At 35.2% G+C, this 26,581-nt stretch overlaps 1 protein-coding gene across 1 annotated transcript in view; it reads left to right on the top strand.

The window, feature by feature from the left end:
* The window catches only part of DMD (dystrophin), a 1,739,631-nt gene that overhangs the window by 427,501 nt on the left and 1,285,549 nt on the right, over window positions 1-26,581 (top strand). Inside the window, exons 27-30 of the mRNA XM_068533304.1 lie at window positions 5,856-6,017; window positions 18,967-19,077; window positions 19,472-19,645; window positions 25,625-25,780. Of these exons, the coding sequence (XP_068389405.1) occupies window positions 5,856-6,017; window positions 18,967-19,077; window positions 19,472-19,645; window positions 25,625-25,780 (603 nt within the window). The remainder of the gene's footprint in view (window positions 1-5,855; window positions 6,018-18,966; window positions 19,078-19,471; window positions 19,646-25,624; window positions 25,781-26,581) is intronic.

Here is a 26,581-nt window from a genome sequence, read left to right as displayed (position 1 = left end):
TCTTTTATATTTAAAGACTCTGTATACAAACACATGTGCACATCTATGTAATTATTTATAGCCTACATCCCTCTCAAGCACATTAACAACTATGCCACAAAAAGCAATTGTGCCAGAACCTCTTATGAGTTAAAACTAAAGTGGGTTAAAGCAACGGTTTTTATTTATTTGGTCTTTCTTGTCCAAGGAACACTGTGTAGGCCCTTGTTTCTTTAGGAAAAAGTAGGACATACTAACTTGAAAACAAGAAAAAGCAACAAAGTGAAGCTTTTGATGGTTGCTGGGACTGTGAACAGTTGTAAATTCTCCTCCCTGCTGTAAATTATCTTCTCCCTCTCCTTTTCTTTTACTCTCCATTGAATTCCCTTTTCAAAATATTAGCTTGATTCTTCTTGAAAAATATTTCCTCAGCCTGCTAAAAGCACCCCTAACCACGCAGAAGTGTTATATGCAACTTTGTGGAGATCTATTATTTTTCTTCTACCATACAGAATCTTGAGAAATGAAATGCTCATCTCTCATCAACCCCAAAGAAGTCCAAGTCTACAGTGAGGCCCAGGGTGTTCCTTACATTTCAACTTCTTTGAGGATGTTCTCCTGCCAGTTCTGAACAACTAAAAGTTGGGAGAACCAGTTTCTGAGGCAAATAGAACATTCCTAGGTTTTAAAATAATTTCTGACATTTTCATGGCATCCCTCCTTAAAGACCTTCAAATTATGCTTCAGAAATTTTAATTGTTCACTGAAATTATCTGTTAGTAAACAAAGTGTTGCATTTGATAGTAGCAGTAGTCCACACATGGAACATCAGTAGATGGATATAAAACATGTGTAATTTGCTGGCCTTTGTATAAGACAAAGGCATTGACATATCTATTTTAAGTCTTCTAATCATGCTGTTCTACTATAATTCTCAGTGTTTCAGATGTAGTTCCCAGGCCCTTCATTATCTGTCTCTTCACGCCTTCCATAAACCATTTCCTGTCTTGCACCAAACCACATTCTCGCTGTTCCTCATAGCCGTCTTTTTCCTCTGCCTCTACCTCAGTTTACCAAGTGCTGAATTTATGGACTGTGTCAGTAGTTTGCTGCATAGTTTGAACCAGATAGGACACAAACATGAAATGGTTTTGCTTCAAGCAGATCGTTTATTCATTGTTCTTACTGGCATCCTGAGTAGATTCCATTCCTTTCTGGTCTCTGTGACACGAAAAAAGTTAAGTTTAGTTCAGCTTAAAATTTCAATCTCATATTCAGTTTAATGTTGTTTCCAGTTTAAACTTAAACCATGCCCAAGTGAACTGCACTGGTAGAGAAGAATGATCAGTTTCCAGCATCTTCCCTTACCCCACCTGGGTGACATTATTCTACATTGGCCTGAGAAGTAGGAATGAAGGAAAGTGAGCAAATGTCTCCTCTTAAGTAGCATTTTATGGTGTTCATGTATTATATGTAATAAGGACACAAACATTTGCTTTCTTTGGGGTGCAAGTGTGGGCTCTTAAGAGGTCTTACAGAAGCTCTTCTGTTGTCCCATTTTTTTTAACAAGAAAAACATGCTCTGTAATGTCTTCAAGCACCTTTATCCTGGAGTACTCTTGCTCCCATATGCAGTGCTCCTGTTAGACAGCTCAAACATAGCTGCCTCCTTCAGTGTCCAGTTGACCTACGGAAATGTTTTTGCCACACCAAGCATTGGGAAGTACAAGATGCCTCTTCTCTTTACTGTGCCATCATTTCAGATCCTTTTTTAAGCCCTCAGTAGTCATAGAAAGCAAATAAAGCATTCAGCTGCATAAGCAGAGTCCAAGTTGGTAATTAGAAGTCATCCTATCTACTTTGTACTCCCAGACTCTATAAATGATGGTCTTGGAGTGCCCCTCATTTGCTTGGGGCAGAACGGTTGAAGTACCACTGTTTATACCTCCTTGGGGACTGAACAGAAGAAACCATCACACTGTCTCCCTGGGCCACGGATTCACTGTGACTATGATTCTCTCCTAAATTTTCAGAGAGGTTTAGAATAAGTGAGACTGGTGGAGTAATGATGGAAAGGCCAGTTTTCTACCTCTTTTGTAAACCCTTTTGAGATAAGTCTTATTTCCATCTCTTAGAATGAGAGAAACTTAGTACTTATTGTTTACGGTTGAAGACTATAGCGAGAATTCTAAAGTAACAGAGTCCAACATGTTCATGACCATAATAGTGGAGCTTCAGAATAGCTCATAAGTTAGAGTCAGGACAGGAGGAAACAGCTAATCAAAAGTGCTCTCAAACCCAGCAACGTAATTCAGTCAAATTGAGTATTCTTTTTTTTTTAATTGAAATATAGTTGATTTACAGTGTTGTGTTAGTTTCTGCTGTACAGTAAAGTGATTCAGTTATACATATATATATACATATATTCTTTTTCATTTTCTTTTCCGTTATGGTTTATCACAGGATATTGAATATAGTTCCCTGTGCTATACAGTAGGACCTTGTTGTTTATCTATTTTACATATAGTAGTTCATATCTGCTAACCCCAAGCTCCTAATTTATCCCTTCCCCACCCCTTTTCCCCTTTGGTTACCAAAAGTTTGTTTTCCATGTCTGTGATTCTGTTTCTGTTTCATAAATAAGTTCATCTGTGTCATATTTAGATTCTACATGTAAGTGATATCATATGATATTTGTCTTTCTCTTTCTGATTTACTTCACTAGGTATGATAATCTCTGGGTACATCCATGTTGCTGTAAATGGCACAAATTGAATATTCTTATTACTTGGTACTTGAACAAATTACAACCTCTTCTTGGATGACAAAGAAAAACTGAAAGGAAATGGTTGCATTAAGTGCCTGGCCCATTGAACTTCAAATTCCAGATAATAGAACTTCTGGATCAGGACAGTCTGTGCAGTGCAGTGTGGCTGTAAATAATGCAGATTAGTGGCCTCTCTTGTGTCTCCATGTTAGTTCCTGAAGAGCCAGGGGAGTTGGATTTGGTTTTAGCACATCTCTTATAGGACTTCCACCCCCAGCCACCGTCCGTGAGAAAATAGTTAATCCTTATTGTTTTACCTTGGGCAAGGTAGCAGCATTCAAAGTGGCAATTAATGCTGTCCCCCAAGTAGAAATTTCAAGTATGTATAGTTGTTTTCCTTTATATGCATCAGAATTTGGGACATAGGGTTTTTTTGCTTTTGTTTTTGTTTTTTTAGTTCATCTACTACAAAAATCACTCAAAGAAATGAGGTTTAATTTTAACATTGGCTAAAATGTTTCACTACTTAGGGAAAAGAAAACAAAACAATGTTGGAGATCAAAACATTTGACATATCCAGCTCTCAGTGACACGTACTTATAAACAAAAAGATAAGTAAAATAAATAAGTGTATCATTTACTAAAAGATGATCATAAACCATATTATGATATTTTTGTAAAATCAGTCATCTGACATCTGTTCTTCCTTATTTCCTAGAAATATTAATGAATAGCATTTTTTAAACTCCTAGGTAATTTTTCTCAACTAAGAGCCTGAAGTCGTCTTCGTAACTTGAAACAGAACAGGCAAGAATCTATAATTTTTGAGAAAATCCCCACTCCAGACTTTGGAGAAGTCAAATGTCTCTCAAAATCCCAGCCCACTAAAAAGAATCCCTTTTTTGCCTTAGGGCCAAGGGTCAATTTTTCAATGTTAGGCCTGAATCTATTGAGTAATTTGAAAAGAAAACCTGAGAGCACCCTGATGCCTGGCACATAGTTAGGCAATTGGAAATTACAATATAGTGTGATACATGCTGAGACAGAAATAAAAGGGCAAGAGAGAACACAGGGTGTCAGGGACAGCCACCTGGAGAGGGAGATGTCCACATTTCCAAGGTAAGACTCAAAGGATAAATGTAAATTAGCCAATAAAAGGAAGTTGGGCATGGGATTGTTCTAGGAAAAGGGAACAGCATGTTTAACACCAAGTGTAAAGAGGAACATAATGTATGCTGGGAAATGAAAAATAAATTTCTCTATAGCGCCAGCAAGTAGTAGAAGATACCGCAGGGACTGTGAAAGGACTTCGAGCCATATTGAGTACGGCTTTTATCCTAAGGAAAATAAGGAATCACTAGAAGATTAAAGCAGATAATTATTATGTTATTTTAGGAAGAACATACTGTAGCTTCTTTGTAGATGAGTAGTGGCAGGGCAGGATTCCAGCCAAGAGTCCTGTACCATGTTTGAGGCAAGAGATGCTAATGACCTCAAGTAGAGTAATGGTGGTGGTGGGGAGAGAGAGAAAAGGATGGAATCAAGAAATATTAGGAGGTAGAAGAAAGGATTGGTGATCGATGGACTCATTAATTGCAAAATGGTGAAGGATATGATAGAAGAGGAGGAAATATCCAAAATTATGGCTAATAAAGGCCATAATTGTAAATCACTGAGATAGGGAAAAAGGTACGGAGAAAGAGAAAAAGCAAGTTGGGGAGGTGGGACAGTGGGTCCATATTTGGTTCTGTTGTTGTTTTGATGGCTGTGGGACACCCAAATGGAATTGTCAAGTATGACAATATATATGCAAGTGTAGAGGTCAAAGGGGGAAATCTGGACTGGAGGTGCAGAGTTGAGAGTTGTGAGCATATGAGGTGTAATTGTAGCTAAGGGTATGGATAGAATGAGGAGAAAGAAAAGCCTAGGACAGAATCCTGAAGGTTTATGGTGTAGGTAGAAATACTGAGAATACCTTCCTTGCTCCTGCAGCATCGCAGGTCTCCCAGCTCCTTTTCCTTTGGTCCAGATGCTTTTAGCCTTGTTCTCACTTGAGTAACGCTGTGTTCCAAGTTGGCTTCATTAAAGGACATTGACATCTCCACTGTCTTTTAAACTTAAGAGCCAACATTTATATTCTTCATATAATATCTAATATTCTTTATATAATATAAAAAGCAGGATTCTTTTTAAAACCCTAATCATGGTCTGTGGGAAGGATAGTTCTTTTGTACCAGATAATCATGCCTACACATTGTATAATGAGGAAAAATCCTTGATTATGATGCATAACTTAAGGAATTCTCAATAAGTTGTCTGTCTCATTCCTTTTATAACCAGTCTTTTAAAGGTGAACAGATCCTTGAAGGGAGACTCCGCAATCTGTTCAGCATGCTATTTATACTTAAAAAGTGTTAAATTATCCTAATCATGCTTATAGTAACAATCAAGATTAATTGCAGCTATATTAGGGTTACTTATTATTTGTTCTACTTCAGCAGTAACACAAATCCAATTGCACAAGCAATTTCCATAATCCAAATTGTGAAAGAAAGTAGAGGCAAAAAAAAGACCATGCGTAACTGGTTGAAATAGTATTTCAAATAAATCCTTAACCAAATGGTTATCTAAAATTCTGTTTTTGAAAAGGAGCTGATTCTGAACAGATTGTATATGTGTCTCACTGGTAGAAGTGGATTATCTATCTTGAATTGGATTGTGATGACGATGACCCTATTCTAAGTAAACCAAATCTCTTGAACTATATAATGAGATCAGGAGGAACATTCGGCCTGAGAACAACAGATTGCAATGACGGAGATGATTTCACTAATGTTTTCCCCAGCCTCTTTCCTTGATGTACATAATACTGTGCTTTTGTCCTGCAGAGATTCCTGATCCTGCAGTTCTGTGTGCTAACTCTTTTTTCTTATTCTGATTTTCATTTTTTTGAGTAGAGCTGAATGAGTGGCAGGAAGCTGCGAAATCTATCTTATAAAAAGGTGATGGGGGAAGAATCTAGAATCTTCATTTGCTTTGCAGAAGGATTGCAGAAAAACTATCACCAGTAAATATTGAACTGATTCATTCCTGTTTCTTCTTTGTTTAGGCCGTGAGGAGGCAAAAGTTGCTTGAACAGAGTATCCAGTCTGCCCAGGAGATTGAAAAATCCTTACACTTAATTCAGGAGTCCCTCTCATCCATTGACAAGCAGTTGGCAGCTTATATTGCTGACAAAGTGGACGCAGCTCAAATGCCTCAGGAAGCCCAGGCAAGTAGAACCTGGAATGAGCTTCTTTTCTTTTGTTTTTATTATCTGAACAAGACATTAGTAACTTTCTAACTTAAAATTTATTCATCTAGTTGTACAAAGGGTTATTTGATCAACTGATTGGACTATTTGGAGGTAAGGGGAAAAAAGAGCTCTATATTAGTACTCTAAGATTTATTTTTGAACGTACATAATGGAGGAATTTGAAATAGAGACACTTAAAAGACCAGGGCAGTATCACACTGAAGTCTGCTGTTTATCAATATTTTCAAACTATACTTGAGCTAGAGGGAAACCGTAGGAATGTCAATTGTAAAGAAAATATTTTTGGTGGTAGTATTAAAAATGCAGCATCAAATATTTTATTATCAACTCATCTTTATCTTGGAATTAGAATTCATATGACCTATATTCTGCATTTAATGTGTCGCAAGTAGTTAATAACAAGAAATTAGAGATATAAATTTGCATTTTATTACTAATACTAATATGTCTATACTCATATTTACTCACATACCTATACATTCAACACTATTCAATCTGAATTATGAAATGTGTTAAACTAATTTTTCTAGAATGAGAGTTAAAATAGGAATGAAAATAAATCTAAGTCAACTTTATACCAAGTAAATTTAGTCTATATCTAAATTAACTTTCACCTTGGGAAGTAATGCTGTATTTCTATTTTTAAATAACATTTACATGTATGTAAAATATCATAAGAATTATTTATTTAAATGTCTTTAGGATTTTCTGATAGTAAGGTACTATCAGATAGCTACTATATCTACAGTAATTATAGATAGCTACTTTTCACATCTTACGTACATAGTACGAACCCAATACCCAAGGATAAGTCAGGCCGATACGATATAATGCAAAGATCATTAGAAGGTTATCTGTCCATCCCCAAGGCCCTCTCCCCACTAATTGGTGGAGATACCTGAATGTTTTCACTTCAAAATAAATTTGGGGGTAAAATACTGGATTTATAAGTTATGGTTATTGCGCCTTTACAGTGCAGTGAATCACAGTTAAATTGGTGCCCAAAGCATCAGTGTACACAATAGCATGGGTTAGTTTTCCATATTGTATAAGTTTGTCCAAGAACGTCCTTGAGAATATGGGACAGAGTACAGATAGCTTTGATAGGCTGCAGAAGTCCAGAGTGATGGGGTTCCTCATTGACCATTGTCATAGGAGGTGAAGAAAGTGACGTTTGGGGAAGTTTTTGATGATGAAATCCTCATGACAGTCTTTTCACCAGGGCAGTATGTAACCTCCACGGTATACACATTTCTTCAAACTAACATAGTGTAGTCAAGTTCTCTAGCATTATCTGTTTTGAAGACTGTTCCGATTTGAGTCACATACAAAGTATTTTAGGCAGGCTTTAGAAAAATGCATGGTAGGAATGGGAAATTTTTACTGAATTGAGAACGACATGATTATAAACTAAAGGCAGAGTAGAACCGCTTATTTTTTAAAACTTAGTGACATGAATTTGGAGGAATGTTTGATTCAAGATTGCTCATAACTTGCTGAATGTAATTAAGGAAAAATTTGACCAGTATAAATATTAAACTCAGTTATTTGTACTGTAAAATATATAGAGTTACTTTTTCAAGCTGGTGGAATGAAACTATGAGTAGCAAATTTGAGATTGGCAAAAGCTCTTATTGTCTTAGGAAAAAAATGGGAACTTTTAGAAAAAAAAAAATATTGTTTAGTTTATTAAAAGGTTGTTGACCCTGAGTGGTTTTTTTATTTAGATATAAATACATGATTCCATAAACATGAATATAACATACTAGTTTTTAATAACATTATATAAAGATTTTTGTTTGGTATCCCAAATAAAAACTATATTAAAAATATTATTAATAGCAGTTCAAAATACTCGCAGATAACAGCACACAAGTAGATTAAGAAATTTCAAATCTACTTGAAAAAAGAGATTTTAGAGTACTAACAAGCTCAAATCCATTTTCCCTACATTTCTGGTTGCACCTGCATTTTCAAGATGATTCTTGACTTTGAATTCCCCCAAATGGTAATATATAATATTGGAAAATGCAAGCCACCCAAAAGCTATTGAAACATTCTTCTCCAAGATTTTATTTTAAGATGACAGCAAAGTGAATTGTTTTCTAGAACAGAGTTATCAAGTACTCAGATTTACTTCAAGGACTGGCTTTCCTGAAGCTCAATTTGAATCTCCTTTGGAAGAAACAAGTAGAGGATAAAGGGGTTGTCTGTGAAGTAAGCACTTAAGCACAGTGTGTCAGACAAAGAACCTACTAAGAATACCACCAAAGGACGTTTTTCTAAGTATATACAAGGAGGGTAAATTTAAGCCTATGTATAAATGAAAATTTTTACCCAATGTGTTTCTGTAAATTTGCAGAAGAGTTCATTGCTAATTAAAAGATTAATGGGCTTAGCTTTCCCTTTTCAGAAATCGAGTACTTGTTTTAATACATCACCGAGAAGCAGGACAAAGTGAATGGCGTTACCATATTTGGCCATCTTAAATCTGTGCTCAGATTTCCTGTCACATATTGGCCACATAGATTTGTGGATGTTTGACTCCACCGTGTGGCGCACTGGTAGTTTTACTACTAAGTTTCAATCTGTTAAAAAGAGTCTCCCTTTTTCTGCCTTTCAAGGTGGTTTGAGATTCTCAGGTATAAACGAATTTCAGTATTAAGGAAATGTGTGCAATGTGTAAAACATTTTGACAGGTATACTCTTATTATATGTAAAAGTAGATGTAGAGCAAGGCACTTCCTTGCATTCTATTTGCATTTAGGACTATAGGGCAGTAATGAGCTTCCCACTGCCTCTGCCTGTTCATTGACCAGTTATCTGTCATAATGAGCAAATTGGGCCTTCTGATTCTAAATCAGATTAAACATATTTTACTTTTTTATTTAGTGTCATGAACTTACAGGAGTAAAGTTTAACCTTTTAGACAATAAAACTACATACTGCTAGAATATCAGAGCATACGTTGACTCGAGTATTTTATTTCAAAAAAATAATTCTTAACCAAACCAAATTCTTAAATCATATGACTACAGCATCAAAATGCCAGCATATTTAAAGAGAGGTTTTTATTAAAGTATAAAATTAAGATGACATCTTATTGATTCAAACAGAATAAAGCAAATAGGGAAAGCTCTTCTAGATACAGAAATTTTATCTTCTAGATATACAAATCAAAAAGTTAAGACATATTTCAAAAATAGTATGACTAAATATAAAAAAACCCTATGAGTGTGTCTTCGAAACAACTTTACAGAATAAAATCATCAAATTGATAACTGCAGAGAAGCACACAGCATGAATAGAGTTGTTTAATCTATTTAATTTTCCTAAAGAACATTGTGAAACACAGAGATTTAGTTTTATCACCTAAGGTCTGGAAGCAAAAATCCAAGTACCCAGCTTTGCACCCCAGGCCAATCAAGTCAGAATCTCTAGGTGGACTCAGTCATCAGAATTTTTCGGAACTCCTCCCCACCCTGAGTTATTCTAATGTGTAGCTAAGGTTGAGCACTTTCGATAGTTCATTACTGGTAATGGCTGAGTAGCTGCAGTCTCTTTTTTTCTTTTTTTCACGTCACACTTCTCACCGCTGTTTTGACATTCTCACCTATGGCTGTGACAAGATTTCAATGGGAGGGAGTTGGGGTGGAAGTCAGACTTTGGTGACTTTCCTATATTGATTGTTTGCTTACTCTTATGGGAAATGAGTGAAAGTAGAAAATATAGCTGAGAACTCCTACATGGACGAATTAATTTAGACAAGTAGAATTTTCAGTATGGATGTTTGAAGATGAACTTGGCTTAGTTTTTCTTATTTTCTTCTTTTTTTCGCCCTAATTCCACATACGTTAATGCGCCAGTTACCTTGTGTGTATCTCTAAATCATTGTAGGAGCCATGATAACTGTGTCTAAATAGCCACGTAAATGTCTGTAATTCTTAAGATTACACAGATACTTCAATCTGTAATTTTTTCCCCTTTTCCAGTAATCTCATATTTTGAATCTCCAATATGTAAGAACAGTCTAACATGGGTACCTGTTGAAATGCTCCACATCGTTATGTGTTGATGATGCACATTTTATAGAGGAGACTGTGACCCCATTACTCATATTACCACTAGAAGCAGTGGGGTTGCTTAACAGTGATTGTAATAGCTAAATTGTTCTATTTCTTTTGTCTGGCAGGTTCCTGATCCCATCTTTTGCAGCCTCATATCCCACATAGTAGATTTATGTTCATGAGTAGAGGGGGAAAAAAAGAACAATTTAGGAAACAAACAAATTACCATCAAAGGAGAGGCTCTCATAATCATCATAGAAAAGTGCTCCTGTATTTTGCTTATCAAGCTAGGACTTTTAGGCATTCCAGGTTCACTACAGACCAGATTTCTTCCTTCCATCTCTTTTTCCATCCCAATGAATATCAATTAAGAGAAATGAATATCAATAAACAGAAAAGAGGGATCTTCTTTTTACTAAAGAAAGCTGTTAATTTAAGATGATTGCATTAGCTGCGCATCAAAATAATTCATAACTGAGGTCTTCCTGTATTTATTTAACCTGAATCTTCTAACTCACTTTAAATATATTTGGCCATATTTAAATGTAAACATTCCAAACTCTCAAAATCAGTGTTTAAAAAATAAAGACCTAAATGCAGAGTTTGGTCTATCAGATTAAGTTTATGATTTCATTATGGAATAAAAAAGACTTTTATAGTGGAAATAGGCACGTTTGATTGCCAAACGACTCAAAACAGTCTAACTTTACAGCTTACCTCACTGATTTATGAATTAGACAGTATAAACTTGCATAGGGAAATTCATTCTGCATTTATGTAATAATGAAATAATTTAATCACAGAACAAGAAAATGGAGAGCTATTATAGATATTTGGGCTCCGATGTTAAACTCCACATAACCATGACAAATATTTTCCTTTCTTTTTACCCGGCAGTATAGATATAATGGTAAACACAATGCAATGAATTTTAAATCTGTTCTAACACTGAAATGCTGCCCCTGTGTATTACTATATAGAACTGATTACTCCCCAATATAGAATGACTGTTATTGTGATTTTGACATGTTTAATAGTGTGGGAAATAATCACAAGCAAGAGTTGCAGAAGATGTGAAAGATTATATTTTTTTCATGTTCCACATGTTTTAAAAGCACAAAGTATCCAAGGTCCTCGAGTACATTTTCTTCTTTTAATTTTAGAATATGTGTTGTATGTGGCTATTTCCCCTTCTTGAGGATACAATATCAAAATTACTGTCTGTTTAAAAATTACTCGTCTAACTGTTAAATTTCTCCATTCGTAGTCTTAACCTGACATCTTCTAATATTTTTCTTTCTGAAATATTTCAGTTATTTTCTTTGGAGTCATTTTCTTTATTTGATGTGAGAAAAGCTTCAATAATTATTTGATACAAAGTTTCCTTTTTTCCATTAAATACTTTAGACAGTTACAGCTTAATTTTGCTTGCCATTTTCTGTCATTAATTTGATATATGAGAATGGTCTGATGAGGTAAATCATGATAAAAAGCCCTGCTCTCTGCTCAGTTAATTGTAAAATGCTATATTGGAAATGTCATTAATGTTTGATTGATTTTTAGTTTTCTAATTTGCCCTTTACCACCTCTAATGGAAAAAATGGTTATATTCATTTCCACTGTTGTTTCCTACTTTCAATATATAGTGCTAGTTATGAACATAATTACTGTATTGTCAAATGTCTTTTTTTGGTAAGAGCATGACGATATAATTAGCTTTATATTATTTCACTTTTATGAAAAACATCTAGTGATCCTGAGAAGTATTGGGTTGAGAACTCCTTTTAGAGCATACATGGGTATTCTAAATCAGCAGCACTCATTTGCTACTTCCTTTCATTTTGTTTCTTTTACAAATTACTGATTTTATGTGAAGCTGACAGTTTCACAAGATCAGTTGTTTATTTTCTTCAAACACTTATCATCCGTATGCTGGTAGATGTATATTTTAGGTGAATATAGAACTCAAATAGTACAGTCTTTAGATCTTTAGCAGACCTTAGAAATCCGGTAGCCAACTATGGAAATCATTATCCTTTGGATGAAATCTTCCAATCCCAGTGTTTTCTTCTACATTAAAAAAGTTTTTAAAATGTTATTTTTTTCATTGTCTGATTATAGTATCAGGAAAGGCGATGTAATATTCATCTTTTTTTTAAGAGGAATTTGTAAATGGGAGATTGTCCATTTTGCCTATAATTTTCCATAATACTGTTATTTAAACAAATCACTTATCTATTTCACAATAAGCCTGCCCTAAAGTGATAAGGATTTTTAAATTATGTAGTTCCAGAATGATAATCTGATGACATTAAATAAAGTAGGTGGTAAAATATATCCTAAGTACAAACTAAAAATGAATTATCGGTTGAAAGTAAGAATTGTGGAATCAATTTTTAAAGGTGCTAGCTAAGTATAAGTGTGATGCGTGTTATACAGCCTTCCCAAAGTAGAATCAATTGGAAATAGATATCCATTTTTATCTTATAATCTTAATAATGAGTTGAATTGTTATCACTAAATATATACATTAAGTACATGAGGTAGTTCTTCCCAAATCTACTTGTGTGATATACTCTGCCAAAGAAAAGCAAAAGGATAATTTGAGCAAAGAACTGTATCCCTCTTGGATATTAATGCATATTCATATATAAAATATTCTGAGAAGTTCTGTAGCACGGACACATGGTTATCCTTAATTTACAAAATATATTTAGCCCCTGTGCTCCTTTCATACATAATATACTCAATTTATAAGGAAATTTTGATCTCTAATCCTATTGGAATCATACTACAGATACGAGAATTTTTCTAGAAATGCTGCCTATAAATTATGATAAAATCTCAGTTTTATATGATGTTCAACCATCATTTTTTTTCAGTTTTAATGATTTTAGTAGTGGTGACCTTTCTAAGAGTATAGAAATTCATCCTCCCAACAGTCTATGTAACTGCTTGATATAAACATGAACATTTCAAAGTCCATGTAATTCTTTGCATTGAAACTTCCAAATTGCCAAACTTTCCTTTCACGTGTTACGTGGTCCTTCACATCCCCTTGTGATAGATAAAAGTTGTTTTTGGTCGTGTGTTTTTGTAAGTTATTGTTGTTCCTATTGTTTATAAGTCATGACAACAGTGTGGCTCATCTGGAAAAATGTGGAATTAATCATCAGAAGACCTGTGTTTCAATGATCACTTAAGTTATTTTGGTTTTCTTTTGTAATGCTATGCTACTGCAGGCAGCTCTGAGGGGGCAATCTTTAAGAAAAAAAAAACTATACAAATTACAAATAGAAAATTAAATACTGTTATAGAATAATTCTTTTTGCAAGTAACCAGCCCTGAAACTTAAGGTTCAGTTGCTTTTCATTAATTCCTCCTCTAGATAGTAAGTTTTACTCTACCCACATCCAGTTCTTCTTCCGTGAAACTAAGTATTCACATTCTGCACACTCCAAACTCAGTCTTTTCTAGCATGGTTCCCACAACCTGGAATGAATTCCCATTTTCTTATTATCTTATCTACCCCTCTAAAAACCCCTTATCAGCCATATGGAACTTAAATTATGCCAATTTCTTAAACTTTTACCAGATTCTATAGTAGAAATAAATATTTCTCTTCTCTTTTATGGCATAGCATGATTTTTTTCCATTATATTGCACATATTTCTGCTTTGTAATTTACTTGTATCTCCATGTTCTGTTTCCCTAGAACAGATATTCTTTAAGAATAGGGTCAATGGTTTGTTCTCACTGTGTGGAATAAGGTGGTAGATGCAGAATCTCCTTCTTGAATTGAATGGATAAGCTAAGTATTATTAGTATGCAAATAAGATTAGATGTCTGGTTTTTTTCTGATAAATGTCCAATTGGAGGATATTTTTATTCTTAAATCATAATTTAAGAGGCAGTATAGTTGTTTAAAGGGCATCGAATTTGCTACTTCCTAACTTTACCTTGGACAAGTCAACATTTCTAATCTCATTTGTAATTGTAATTTAGGGTGGTAAATCCTTACCTTAGTTTGATTAGATAATTAAATGAATATATGTGAACTGTTGGGACATAAGGTCACACAGATGTCCACTTTGGTGATGATGATAATAATGATTATTTCTTTCAGTGCTCTTCTCTCACCCCTCTAGTATAAAAGGCTAAAGGAATTAGGTGTATATTTCATTTTTTCCTCTACTATATATACCTTGAGTGCCAAATGGATGAATTAGTCAAATACATGTGGACAGATACTGTTACAGGTATATAATTTGGGCCCTCTGCTCTCTCTGAATATCTTTTTAATTTTTCACTCATCATTTTCCTTTCCCAATTTCTGTAATGGCTATGCAACTTTCATCACTTTCCTTTTGATTCCTCCTCAATCCTCTCCTCTCTCATCCTCAGCAGATATCAAGGGGCTCATGCTTATAGACAAATGATATATAATGACACTGACAATTTATGAGTAGATATTTGTGCAGACAACTTGAGCAGGTATTTTTACATATACTGTCGCCTCTCATCTTTTTACCAAAACCAGTATAGTTGTCTACTGCAGACATGAGAATTTTCCCAGATACTCTGCCTACAAATTATTATAATGCTTCATTGCTGGCTTGTCATTATCACCATCAGTTTAGAGATGAGAAAATTGAGGCTCAAAAAAGTTTGGTGCTTTGCCCAGGTGGCAAGTCAGAGCCCTGAGACTTAAATCCAGATTTCTCTTAACACTATTTGATTCCCAGAGAGCATCAAGTAGGAAGCATTACACTTTCTGCTTCTCCACATCCAAAATCTTTATGTATTACCTTTGGCTTCTGAAAGAGTGGCACCTCTCCACCTGTCAATATTTTCCACTGATTATTGATCTTTGCCCTTTATTCCATTTCCTCTCATTTCCTCCAAGGTTTTTCTAATCAATTATCTTTATACATGCTTTAAAAAAATGCTTCGTCCATTGGCTTCTTTCATATGGCCTTAATACGTGTTCAATTCTCACTGACCTACATTTCATTATGTGGGGAGACAAAAGTCTTCAAAAATGATTTCAACTCTTTTATAAGGGTATTTCCTTGTCCTTAATCAGTCTTCAGCCCTTGAAAACCTGATTTCTGCTCTTACCATCTACGGATTCTGTCCTGGCTACAGTGCTCGTTGACCAGCTAATATGCCCTTATTAGTACTTATCTCATTTGATCTGTCTCAAAATTGGCATTGTCGATCTCTCCCTCATTCTTAAAGCTCTCACAGCACTTGATTTCAGTGGCACCCTCTCTCTTTCCTGGTTGTTCCTCTTCTTCTCTTAGACTGTTCCTTATCTTTCTTTGGTGTTTCCCTTCTTCTCCCATCCCTACATTTTTCTGTTCTCCATGGTTCTCTCCTGACCCTCCCTTTCTATTTCCCTCTAATGTTTGAGTGCACTAAAATAAATACTGTTTGTACAAGTGATGCTGCTTCTTTTAAAAACAAATGCACACACATATGTAGCTATATATGATGATTAATAAAATACAAATTCATATCCAAGTATTACTGAGTTTATAGAAGAATTCTCTCATTATGAATTGCCTTAATAGTTAGATTAAGTATTAGCAGTAAAACCATTATCTGTGATTCTGATCACTTTTAAACTTTAAACTTTATCTTCATATTAAAAAAAACTGGACACTTTTCATTTAGGCCATGAGGTTATTTAATACCTCATTCCCACCTATGTTTCTAGTTATATTTCTGCGGATGTGCATTAATTCTCTATGCATTATTTCAGTTCTCCCAAACTCTTCATGTGGTTCAGTGCCTTGTCCACATCTTGTTTTCCCTCATTCAAGAATGCTTTTGTTTTTAAAGCTCTCATCTCCTTGCATATCCAGTGTACTCTTTAGGACACTTCGGTACAAGTAACAAAAATGAATTAACTAAAGCCAAAACAAAAATGAGGCAGGGGAGCTGGTCATAAGGGCACAGGAATGTCTCATGGAAACCAAGGGCAAGAATAACGTTTTTACTAGGAAGAGACTAGAACCTGTGTTTTGGTCACTTGTAACAGCAAATTATCATTTTCTCTTAATGGTTTTGTGGATTGAGAAGGCTCAGCTGGATGGTTTCTCTTGGGGTCTCTCCTGTGATTGCGGGCATTTGTTGGCTGGTACTACGGTGACTTATAAGCTCAAATAGGCTGGATGCCCAAGATGGTTCCCTCATGTCTAGCAGCTGATACTCACTGTGAGCTGAAAGCTCACTTGGGCCTATTCACTGAAACACTTCTCCACAGCTTCTCTATGTGGCTTAGGCTTTTCACAGCATGTCAGATGGGTTCCAAGAGGGGGCATCCGAAGAGTGAGTGTTCCAAAAAGGCAGAAGTGGAAGCCACTAGGCCAGTTAAGGGCTTTTCCCATAAATGGCAGAGCATTACTTTTGCTCTGTTTTACTGGTCAAGGCGATCAGAAGGCTGATCTAGATTTAAAGAGGTGAAGAAATAAACTCTACCTCTTAGTGGGGGAATGGTAAGAGGAGTATGTGTTACGGACACTGTTGTTGCAGCCATCTTTGGCAGACGCTATCTGCTTCAGCCCATGATTGAAAGCCGTCGATATTTTTGTTCCTACTATCTCTTTCTTACTTCTCTCTCTGGTTATGGGCCTTTGCTCTTCCTAAACTGACAGTGCAAACTAGGGACTTCATAAGCACAGTCTCATACGTGACACAGTTCCAAGCGCCCACAGAGCTTGACCAGACTTTCTCCTGTCAGTTCCGAGAGAGAGTCTGATGGACCTAACTGGGCACAAGCATTCTTCATGTTCTAATTTTCCATGACTTGCGGATGGCCAGAGTTATGTGACAGAGACATGGCTGTTATTGACCCACCATTTTGAGGGGGTGAGACTTTTCCACCTGAGAAGTTAAGACCATAAACCTCCTAAAGCATCTGATGCCCCCAGCAATGCTTACTAATTATTCATAGTCTACTTTAACATCACCTCTCCTATGACATCTATTAACTCTCCTGTAAGTATTACTCTACTGTGTATACTCCCATTAAATTTTATCAGACTCCTTAGTATTTCTAGGTGTATGAACAATGCTATGCACTGACATGGATCCCTAACCCCCAAATTCTATGGTTCCTGGAGAAAAGGTACATACCACTATTTCTTACGCAATGTCGTAGTTCAACCACTGAAGATACCATATATAGTAAAAAAAAAAAAAAAAAAAAAAAAAAAAAGGATTTGCTTGGGGCTTTGCTCTTCTTTATTTTAAGCCAGAATTCTAATTACTTAAGTAATTTGTAATTACTTTGCCTTTATAATTATTAGGATCAATATGCTAAGGCATAATATTAAGGTGTATCTGTACATTTATAACCTTGTATTCTGAAAAACTCCTTCACCACTTAACCCATTTTCTTGGAATAATTCTCATTGCTCATTTCAGGGCTGTAGTTCTCTGTGGTAACTGCTAAGCAAACTGATGTTATTTTCTAATAATATGTGCCAGAATTGACTCCACTTGGTGTAAGTTAGGTTATATTAATATGCATTATACAAATTGTTTTGCATGGAAATTTTATGGGCCCTGTGGTATAAGTGAATCATTTTCTTCTTCTCTTATTTACGATAATCTGACAATGACTGAATTTTAAATTAGAATAATTTGACCAGTAGCTAATTTTTGCTGGATCTGGTAGAAAGAAATGAATGAATTTATTGTTTTTGTCTCTGCACACTACCGGATTTGACCCACTCCTGTAACTGGCTCAGAAGTGTATAAGTCAAATACAGACATACTTTTAAACAATTTTTTTGGTCTTTATTTCTCTCCTTTTCCCTTTCCTAATTCTTTTTCCATCTTACTCCCTTTATGATGACTCCTTTTTTTAGAGGGAAGGATTTTTATTTATTTATTTATTTATTTTTGGCTGTGTTGGGTCTTCATTTCGTGCGAGGGCTTTCTCTAGTTGCGGCAAGCGGGGGCCACTCTTCATCGCGGTGCGCGGGCCTTTCACTATCGCGGCCTCTCTTGTTGCGGGGCACAGGCTCCAGTCGCGCAGGCTCAGTAGTTGTGGCTCATGGGCCTAGTTGCTCCGCGGCATGTGGGATCCTCCCAGACCAGGGCTCGAACCCGCGTCCCCTGCATTGGCAGGCAGACTCTCAACCACTGCGCCACCAGGGAAGCCCCCAGACATACTTTTAAATACAACTTGATCAAAAATGTCTTTACTCATTTTAGAAAATATATAAATATTTTATATTTATTTGAAGTTTAAAAATCAGTCTCTGTAGGACGCTATTAAGTATGTATCAGACAAAAAGCAAGGCCAGTCGAGACATTTAGCTTCCCTTTCCTAGATACTTAGCTTCCCTGAAATTTAACTGAAATATGGCATAGAATTTCTGAGTAAAGATCACTATTAAGGAATATTGTCCACATTCAACTTTCTCATTATGCCTTATCGCTGCCATAGTTGGCTTTTTTTTTAATAAAGGCTAACATCTTTGGTCAGCTTTGAGTGTAAATACAAAGATAAAAGAATATAAATTTCACATATTAGATATAAATAGATACTTCCTACTGAAAATTATATCTGAAACAGCTATTCGTTATCACTGATTCAAAAGAATAATTTATTTTTATTAATAAGCCCAATAGGAGATAAATAAGTTAGTTCATTTTTGATAACTTTTGATAAGTAAAAAAATCAATTTATTGTCATTTTGAAAGAGGCTACATTGTAATAATGTTTTGAGAGAGTTTTGAATTCCATTTTCTTGGAAGGTGAGTTGTTCTTTGCAGTAACTTGCAGAGCATGCTGACTTATAATGCTGTCCCCCCGACAGAAAATCCAATCTGATTTGACAAGTCATGAGATCAGCTTAGAAGAGATGAAGAAACATTACCAGGGAAAGGAAGCGGCCCAAAGGGTACTATCCCAAATTGAAGTGACACAGGTATGTATTATTCCATTAACCAAGGAGCTTGTTTTAGTTGGATATTAAAATATAATCTATATTAGATAACTTGCTTATTAGCAAATTGGAATTAAGGGCATTAGTTGAAAACTACAAATAATATATAAATGATACAGACTATTTTGAATTGTACATTTTAAGGATAAAATGGGTTAATAAATTGTCGTTTATTTAGTATCACATTAAGAACAATTACTGAATTCTTCTCCCAAGTGCATGTATTCTTTGTGCTGGACAAATGAAAAAAGGGTTTCTTCAGTTTGTTTTTATTTTTATTCTTGTATATCTTCCAGAATAAAGGAAGATATATTAACAAGAATATGACTGGTTATTGTTTGGAAGGCAAAATTAAATTGGTGCTTTTTCTTTACAGAAAAAATTGCAAGATGTCTCCATGCAGTTTCGATTATTCCAGAAGCCAGCCAATTTTGAGCAGCGTCTACAGGAAAGTAAGATGATTTTAGATGAAGTGAAGATGCACTTGCCTGCATTGGAAACAAAGAGTGTTGAACAGGAAGTAGTACAGTCACAGTTAAATCATTGTGTGGTATGTATTTCAGATGGCAAATATGCAGCTACCCCTTGACTTTCCGTATTGGAATAAGGAACAATATTTGGTATACGAACAAAAATTAGCACAGGTGTACTGAGAGACAAGAACTATTACTGAAATAGTAGCCACTTAATACCTCTTCTGAAAATGTCTTCTTTGAGTCTATAATTTTTCAAGGACTGTGCAGAATATAAAGGAAATTGCCTTTGTTTAATTCTTATGGAACTTTGAAAATATTTTTACATGGAAATCCTGGAAAGAAATATGTTAGTCTGGAAACAGCAACAACAGCAGTATCTGCAGTAATAAAAACAATTCTAGAAATGAGTGCTAAGGAAGCTAAGTGATCCACACAAGTCACCTTTAATTCTCAAGGCCACAGATTAAATGAGAGAATTTAAAGACAAACAGCAAGTGAAAGGCAAAAGCAAAATTCCAATCCAGGCACGCTTACTCCAAACCCTAGTATCTTTCCATTAAATATCAGGGCTGGATATGCAGTGAAATTCTGCCAGACCACAAAGACAGAATAAAGAGGCACCGACTATTAGCCTGTAGTGTAAATCTGCACTACGGGGATTTTGAGCAGTGTTCTTTGTTCCACTTATTGAAAATTCACCAAGTCAGATGACTCTTCTGATAACGTAAAGCTGAATTATGAGGGCATCTACTAGAGTAATATACGTATTATTATAAATGTATGTGTACTATGGAGTATCAGGGTAGAAATTCACATAAAATAAAAACACTGAGTGCTATTAACATTAATGGGAAAAAAGTTTATTTAGTACTTTGTGTTTAAGTATTGTTCCTGCTTCTACTCCATAACATAAATGAAAAAGAAACCCTTGGGTACATTTCAGTCATATCATTATGAATGGGAGAATATCATTCTTTTAAACAAAAATTTTCTTGGTGAAAAATTATGGAGTAATTTTTATTCAGTAACATAGCTTAATAACACAGGCTGCATTTCAGTGGCATCATTATTATAAATATTCTCACCCCCAAAAGAAATTTTGAATATCATTTTATATATTAGCTGGTATTAGGTAAGTAACATTAGGAATACATGGGAGCATATTTCATCTTACATTTAAAAAAAATTGAAAGCAAAATGACCCACGTACATTATCATCATGGCTAAGTATATTCACAGAGGGAGAGCTGTTCATTCTTTTCTAGGAACAGGTCTCTAGTGGTACCTCATAAAACTTGTCTGCCAGTAAATATGAACTGAAAAAAAAAAAAAAAAAACCAAAAAGCAAAAAAACCCTACCTGCACCCAGGTGTTACTATGCCCTGACTCAGTACAGAGGAAACAGTTCACAGTATTTACTCAATCTGTTTCTGGTTCTGGTTTAAATGTCAGGACCAATTCAAGTCGTTCTTCCATAAGGATATATTTTCTTTACAACTTTTGTATTTTTTCATTACTTAAGATGCTCTCTTACATATACTATAATCATGGCCTTTGCTTTCAAGTAATTTTTGTTCTGTTAAAAAAAAGTCTTACAGGGACTTCCCTGGCGGTCCAGTGGTTAAGATTCCATGCTCCCAATGCAGGGGGCACGGGTTCTATCCCTGGTCGGGGAACTAAGATCCCGTATGCTACATGGCGCGGCCTTAAAAAAAAAAGTCTTACAAACATGAACACAGACAAATATAAAGACTATTTTCCTTTCTTAATGATAAATATTTTATCTGTCTATTGAATGATATGATGTAAATGGCTATTTAGTACTTTGAATGAACTTTCCTCATAAAGGTAAATAATTGACATTTAAAAAAATTTAAATAGTAAGTCATTTGGAAGTATATCTGATTCCAAAATTCAAGAATTCAGTCCCAGTGTGATAATTAATGATTTAAATGTTTCTGAATACCCAGATAAATTTATAATTCCTAAGATAGAAGTAAATGAATTAAAAAATCATATGGAAAGTTCAGAAAGAACTCACAATTATTAATAAAGGAATAATAACATCAGGCAATCATCAAAGAAGGGATTAAGGTAGAAATATTTATGTATGTAGCCTTAATTAATAGGATAATTGCTTAGCATTTACAAAATGCTTTGTTTTAAACACTGATTTCAAACTGAAAAGAAAAAAACAAACCTAATTTCTTTCCTAACTCCCAAATAACAGCAATTACCTACTAGCAACTTTATTTCTTAGTACCAATAAAATAGATATTTGTTGTTCAGGCTCACCACTGAACAACTTAATGCAGCAATGTGTAAGTAAACTATTACATATGCATGTATACATATAGACATATACATATGTACATGTACACATGCATACATATATACATACATTCAAATGCACATATCTTTCCAAGTAAAATAACTACAAGGGAAAGCTATGACATTTGTTTCATGAGGATTTGTTATGGCAGTATACTACTGTGAACCAATATATGTGTTCTTTATAATTGTGATGTACATGTGAGTTTTACATAATGTTTTATATCAGTCTATAGTTAATTAATCAGCCCCATTAAGAAAATAAATTTGTATAATTAATTAACATTTAAAATTACCTTCCCTCCTTATATGTGATTTAATATATATTGAAATTATGGTCTGGAAATTTAGATGTTTTATCCCGACTATAATGTAGCACCATGAGAACAACACTGAACGTGTCTGGCTTGGCCACCACTGATTCTCTAGTGACTCAAATACTGTCTGGTATAAGCAGGCACTCAACAAATACCTGGGGAATGAGTAAATGAATTTTTCCAAACTCACAGCTAGAAATATATAATTGTAACATTTAAAAAGTTGGGTTGGCCAAAAAGTTCGTTTGGTTTTTACTGTAAGATGGCTCCACTAGCACTTAGTTGTGTTTAACTTCATTCAAAACAATTTTGTTAGATTGTATTGTGACCGCTGTCGTATCAACATGCATCTAAAAAAAACACACATCAAAATTGGTGAATTTTTGTGTAGCCATTTTAATATTAAAGATGGGAGAAAAAAAAGCAACGTTTTCAGCATATTATGCTTTATTATTTCAAGAAAGGTACAAACGCAAAAAAAGATTTGTTCAGTGTATGGAGAAGGTGCTGTGGCTGATCAAACACGTCAAAAGTGGTTTGCCGGGCTCCCTGACTTCAGACTATACTACAAAGCTACAGTAATCAAGACAGTATGGTACTGGCACAGAAACAGAATTATAGATCAATGGAACAGGATAGAAAGCCCAGAGATAAACCCACACACATATGGTCACCTTATCTTTGATAAAGGCGGCAAAAATATACAGTGGAGAAAAGACAGCCTCTTCAATAAGTGGTGCTGGGAAAACTGGGCAGCTACATGTGAAAGAATGAAATTAGAACACTCCCTAACACCATACACAAAAATAAACTCCAAATGGATTAAAGACCTAAATGTAAGGCCAGTCACTATCAAACTCTTAGAGGAAAACTTAGGCAGAACACTCTATGACATAAATCACAGCAAGATCCTTTCTGACCCAGCTCCTAGAGAAATGGAAATAAAAACACAAATAAACAAATGGGACCTAATGAAACTTAAAAGCTTTTGCACAGCAAAGGAAACCATAAACAAGACGAAAAGACAACCCTCAGAATGGGAGAAAATACTTGCAAATGAAGCAGCTGACAAAGGATTCATCTCCAAAATATACAAGCAACTCATGCAGCTCAATATCCAAAAAACAAATAACCCAATCCAAAAATAGGCAGAAGACCTAAATAGACATTTCTCTAAAGAAGATATACAGATTGCCAACAAACACGTGAAAGAATGCTCAACATCATTAATCATTAGAGAAATGCAAATCAAAACTACAATGAGATGTCATCTCACAGCAGTCAGAATGGCCATCATCAAAAAATCTACAAACAATAAATGCTGGAGAGGGTGTGGAGAAAAGGGAACCCTCTTGCCCTGTTGGTGGGAATGTAAACTGATACAGCCACTATGGAGAACAGTATGGAGGTTCCTTAAAAAACTACAAATAGAACTACCATACGACCCAGCAATCCCACTACTGGGCATATACCCTGAGAAAACCGTAATTCAAAAAGAGGCATGTACCACCATGTTCAATGCAGCTCTATTTACAACAGCCAGGACATGGAAGCAACCTAAGTGTCCATCTACAGGTGAATGGATACAGAAGATGTGGCACATATATACAATGGAATATTACTCAGCCATAAAAAGAAACAAAATTGAGTTATTTGTAGTGAGGTGGATGGACCTAGAGTCTGTCCTACAGAGTGAAGTAAGTCAGAAAGAGAAAAACAAATACTGTATGCTAACACATAAATATGGAATCTAAAAAAAAAAAAATTGGTCATGAAGAACCTAGGGGCAAGACGGGAATAAAGGAGTAGACCTACTAGAGAATGGACTCGATGATACGGGGAGGGGGAAGGGTAAGCTGGGACAGAGTGAGAGAGTGGCATGGACATATATACTACCAAACGTGAAATAGCTAGCTAGTGGGAAGCAGCCGCATAGCAGAGGGAGATCAGCTCGGTGCTTTGTGACCACCTAGAGGGGTGGGATAGGGAGGGAGATGCAAGAGGGAAGAGATATGGGGATATATGTATATGTATAACTGATTCACTTTGTTAGAAAGCAGAAACTAACACACCATTGTAAAGCAATTATACACCAATAAAGATGTTTAAAAACAAAAAAGTGGTTTGCAAAGTTTCGTGTTGGAGATTTCTCACTGGATGATGCTCCAGGGTCGGGTAGACCAGTTGATGTTGATAGCGATCGAGACATTTATTGAGAACTATCAGTGTTATACCACGCAGGAGATAGCCAACATACTCAAAATATCCAAATCAAGCATTGAACATCATTTGCACCAGCTTGGTTATGTGAATTGCTTTGGTGTTTGGGTTCCACATAAGTTAAGCGAAAAAAAACTTCTTGACCTTATTTCCACATGCGATTCTCTACTTAAATGTAATGAAAACGTTCTGTTTTCAAAACAAATTGTGACGGGCGATGAAAAGTGGATACTGTACAACAGTGTGGAATGGAAGGGATCGTGGGCCAAGCGAAATGAACCACCACCAACCACGCCAAAGGCCGATCTTCATCCAAAGAAGGTGATATTCTGTATATGATGGGATTGGAAGGGAGTCTTTTATTATGAGCTTCTTCTGGAAAACCAAACAATTAATTCCAACAAGTACTGCTCCTAATTAGACCAACTGAAAGCAGCACTTGACAAAAAAAGTCCAGAATTAGTCAACAGAAAATGCATAATCTTCCATCAGGATAACGCAAGACCGCATGTTTCTTTGATGACCAGGCAAAAACTGTTACAGCTTGGCTGGGAAGTTCTGATTCATCCGCTGTATTCACCAGACATTGCACCTTCGGATTTCCATTTATTTCAGTCTTTACAAAATTCTCTTAATAGAAAACATTTCAATTCCCTGGAAGACCGTAAAAGCCACCTGGAACAGTTCTTTGCTCAAAAAGATAAGACATTTTGGGAAGATGAAATTATGAAGCTGCCTGAAAAATGGCAGAAGGTAGTGGAAGAAAACAGTGAATGTGTTGTTCAATAAAGTTCTTGGTGAAAATGAAAAATGTGTCTTTCATTTTTACTTTAAAAACTGAAGGAACCTTTTGACCAACCCAATAGAAATTATATAACTTTTAGAAATGATCTTTATAAACTTGGAATGAAGAATTAAATATATGTGTTATGTACCCTTACTTTGGTAAGTATAACTACATAATATGCGTGTCTTTATGTGTACATATAATTACAAATAGAAGCACTGAATCAACAGAAAATGCAAAAGCTGGATATTGACCACAGCTGCAAAATGCTACTCCATTAAAACTGTAACCATAGAATAGCAATTCAGGTGATCTCTACTCCTGTTTCTTTTTATTAATAATAGTATGAACTAGACACTATTGCTTATTATTCTGTTTTGTTTTATGTTTTAACTTAGAACTTGTATAAAAGTCTGAGTGAAGTGAAGTCTGAAGTGGAAATGGTGATCAAAACTGGACGTCAGATTGTACAGAAGAAGCAGACAGAAAACCCTAAAGAGCTTGACGAAAGAGTAACGGCTTTGAAATTGCATTATAATGAGCTGGGAGCAAAGGTGTGTGCATGCTGAAACCATAAGCACTGGCTACTTCCCACTTTCCTTATATATTGTAAAGTAAGAGTCAGTAATTATGCACAATTAATGTCTTAGGAAGGCTAAATCATTTACTCCCTACAGATGGATAGATACATGGATACATAGATACGTACATATATACATACACAGACAAAGAGAGAGATAGATGAATTCCAATTTGCAGTTCTTAAGAAACAGTAATTAATCAGCGAGGGTCTTCTTTTCAGTCTACATTAAAAAATATGTACAGCTCAGAGAGATTTTTATTGGTCCATCAGATAATTCTAAAAGGGTTTCTTTGTTCTAAACTTGCCCCTTCTTTTCATTATCTATAGTTACTTGTGATGACTCAAAGGCTGGTAATTTTATAAACTAATATACCTACTTATATTTAGGACTTATATTTAGGTACAGTGGAGTTGATACATTCTACATAGAAAGAGCTTTACTGAGACCAGTGGGGAGAAGAGAGTCTGTTTTTACGGCTCAGGTTCCCAACTTTATTGAATATAACAACATCAATGAGAAAATGGTCACTTCATCTTAGACACAAATGTAAGTGCTTGCCCATGTTTGAGAAGTAGCCATGCAGAGGCAGAATTCTAATATTGCACCCTGAAAGTAGATTGAAGGTTATGTCTTGAAGCTACAAATTGCAAATTACTTATCACTGAGAGAAAGTGAGTTTTAGATTCAAATGAACATCTGAAAATCACCATTCATATTAGTTGACAGTCTTTATTTTTATATTTTAAAAACCTTCTAATTTAAAGTTTTGAA

The sequence above is a fragment of the Eschrichtius robustus genome, chromosome X (assembly GCF_028021215.1).
Source record: "Eschrichtius robustus isolate mEscRob2 chromosome X, mEscRob2.pri, whole genome shotgun sequence".
Classification (NCBI taxonomy): Eukaryota; Metazoa; Chordata; class Mammalia; order Artiodactyla; family Eschrichtiidae; genus Eschrichtius; species Eschrichtius robustus.
The sequence above is the reverse complement of the archived record's forward strand: the minus strand, read 5'-3'. Positions and strand labels throughout refer to the sequence as shown.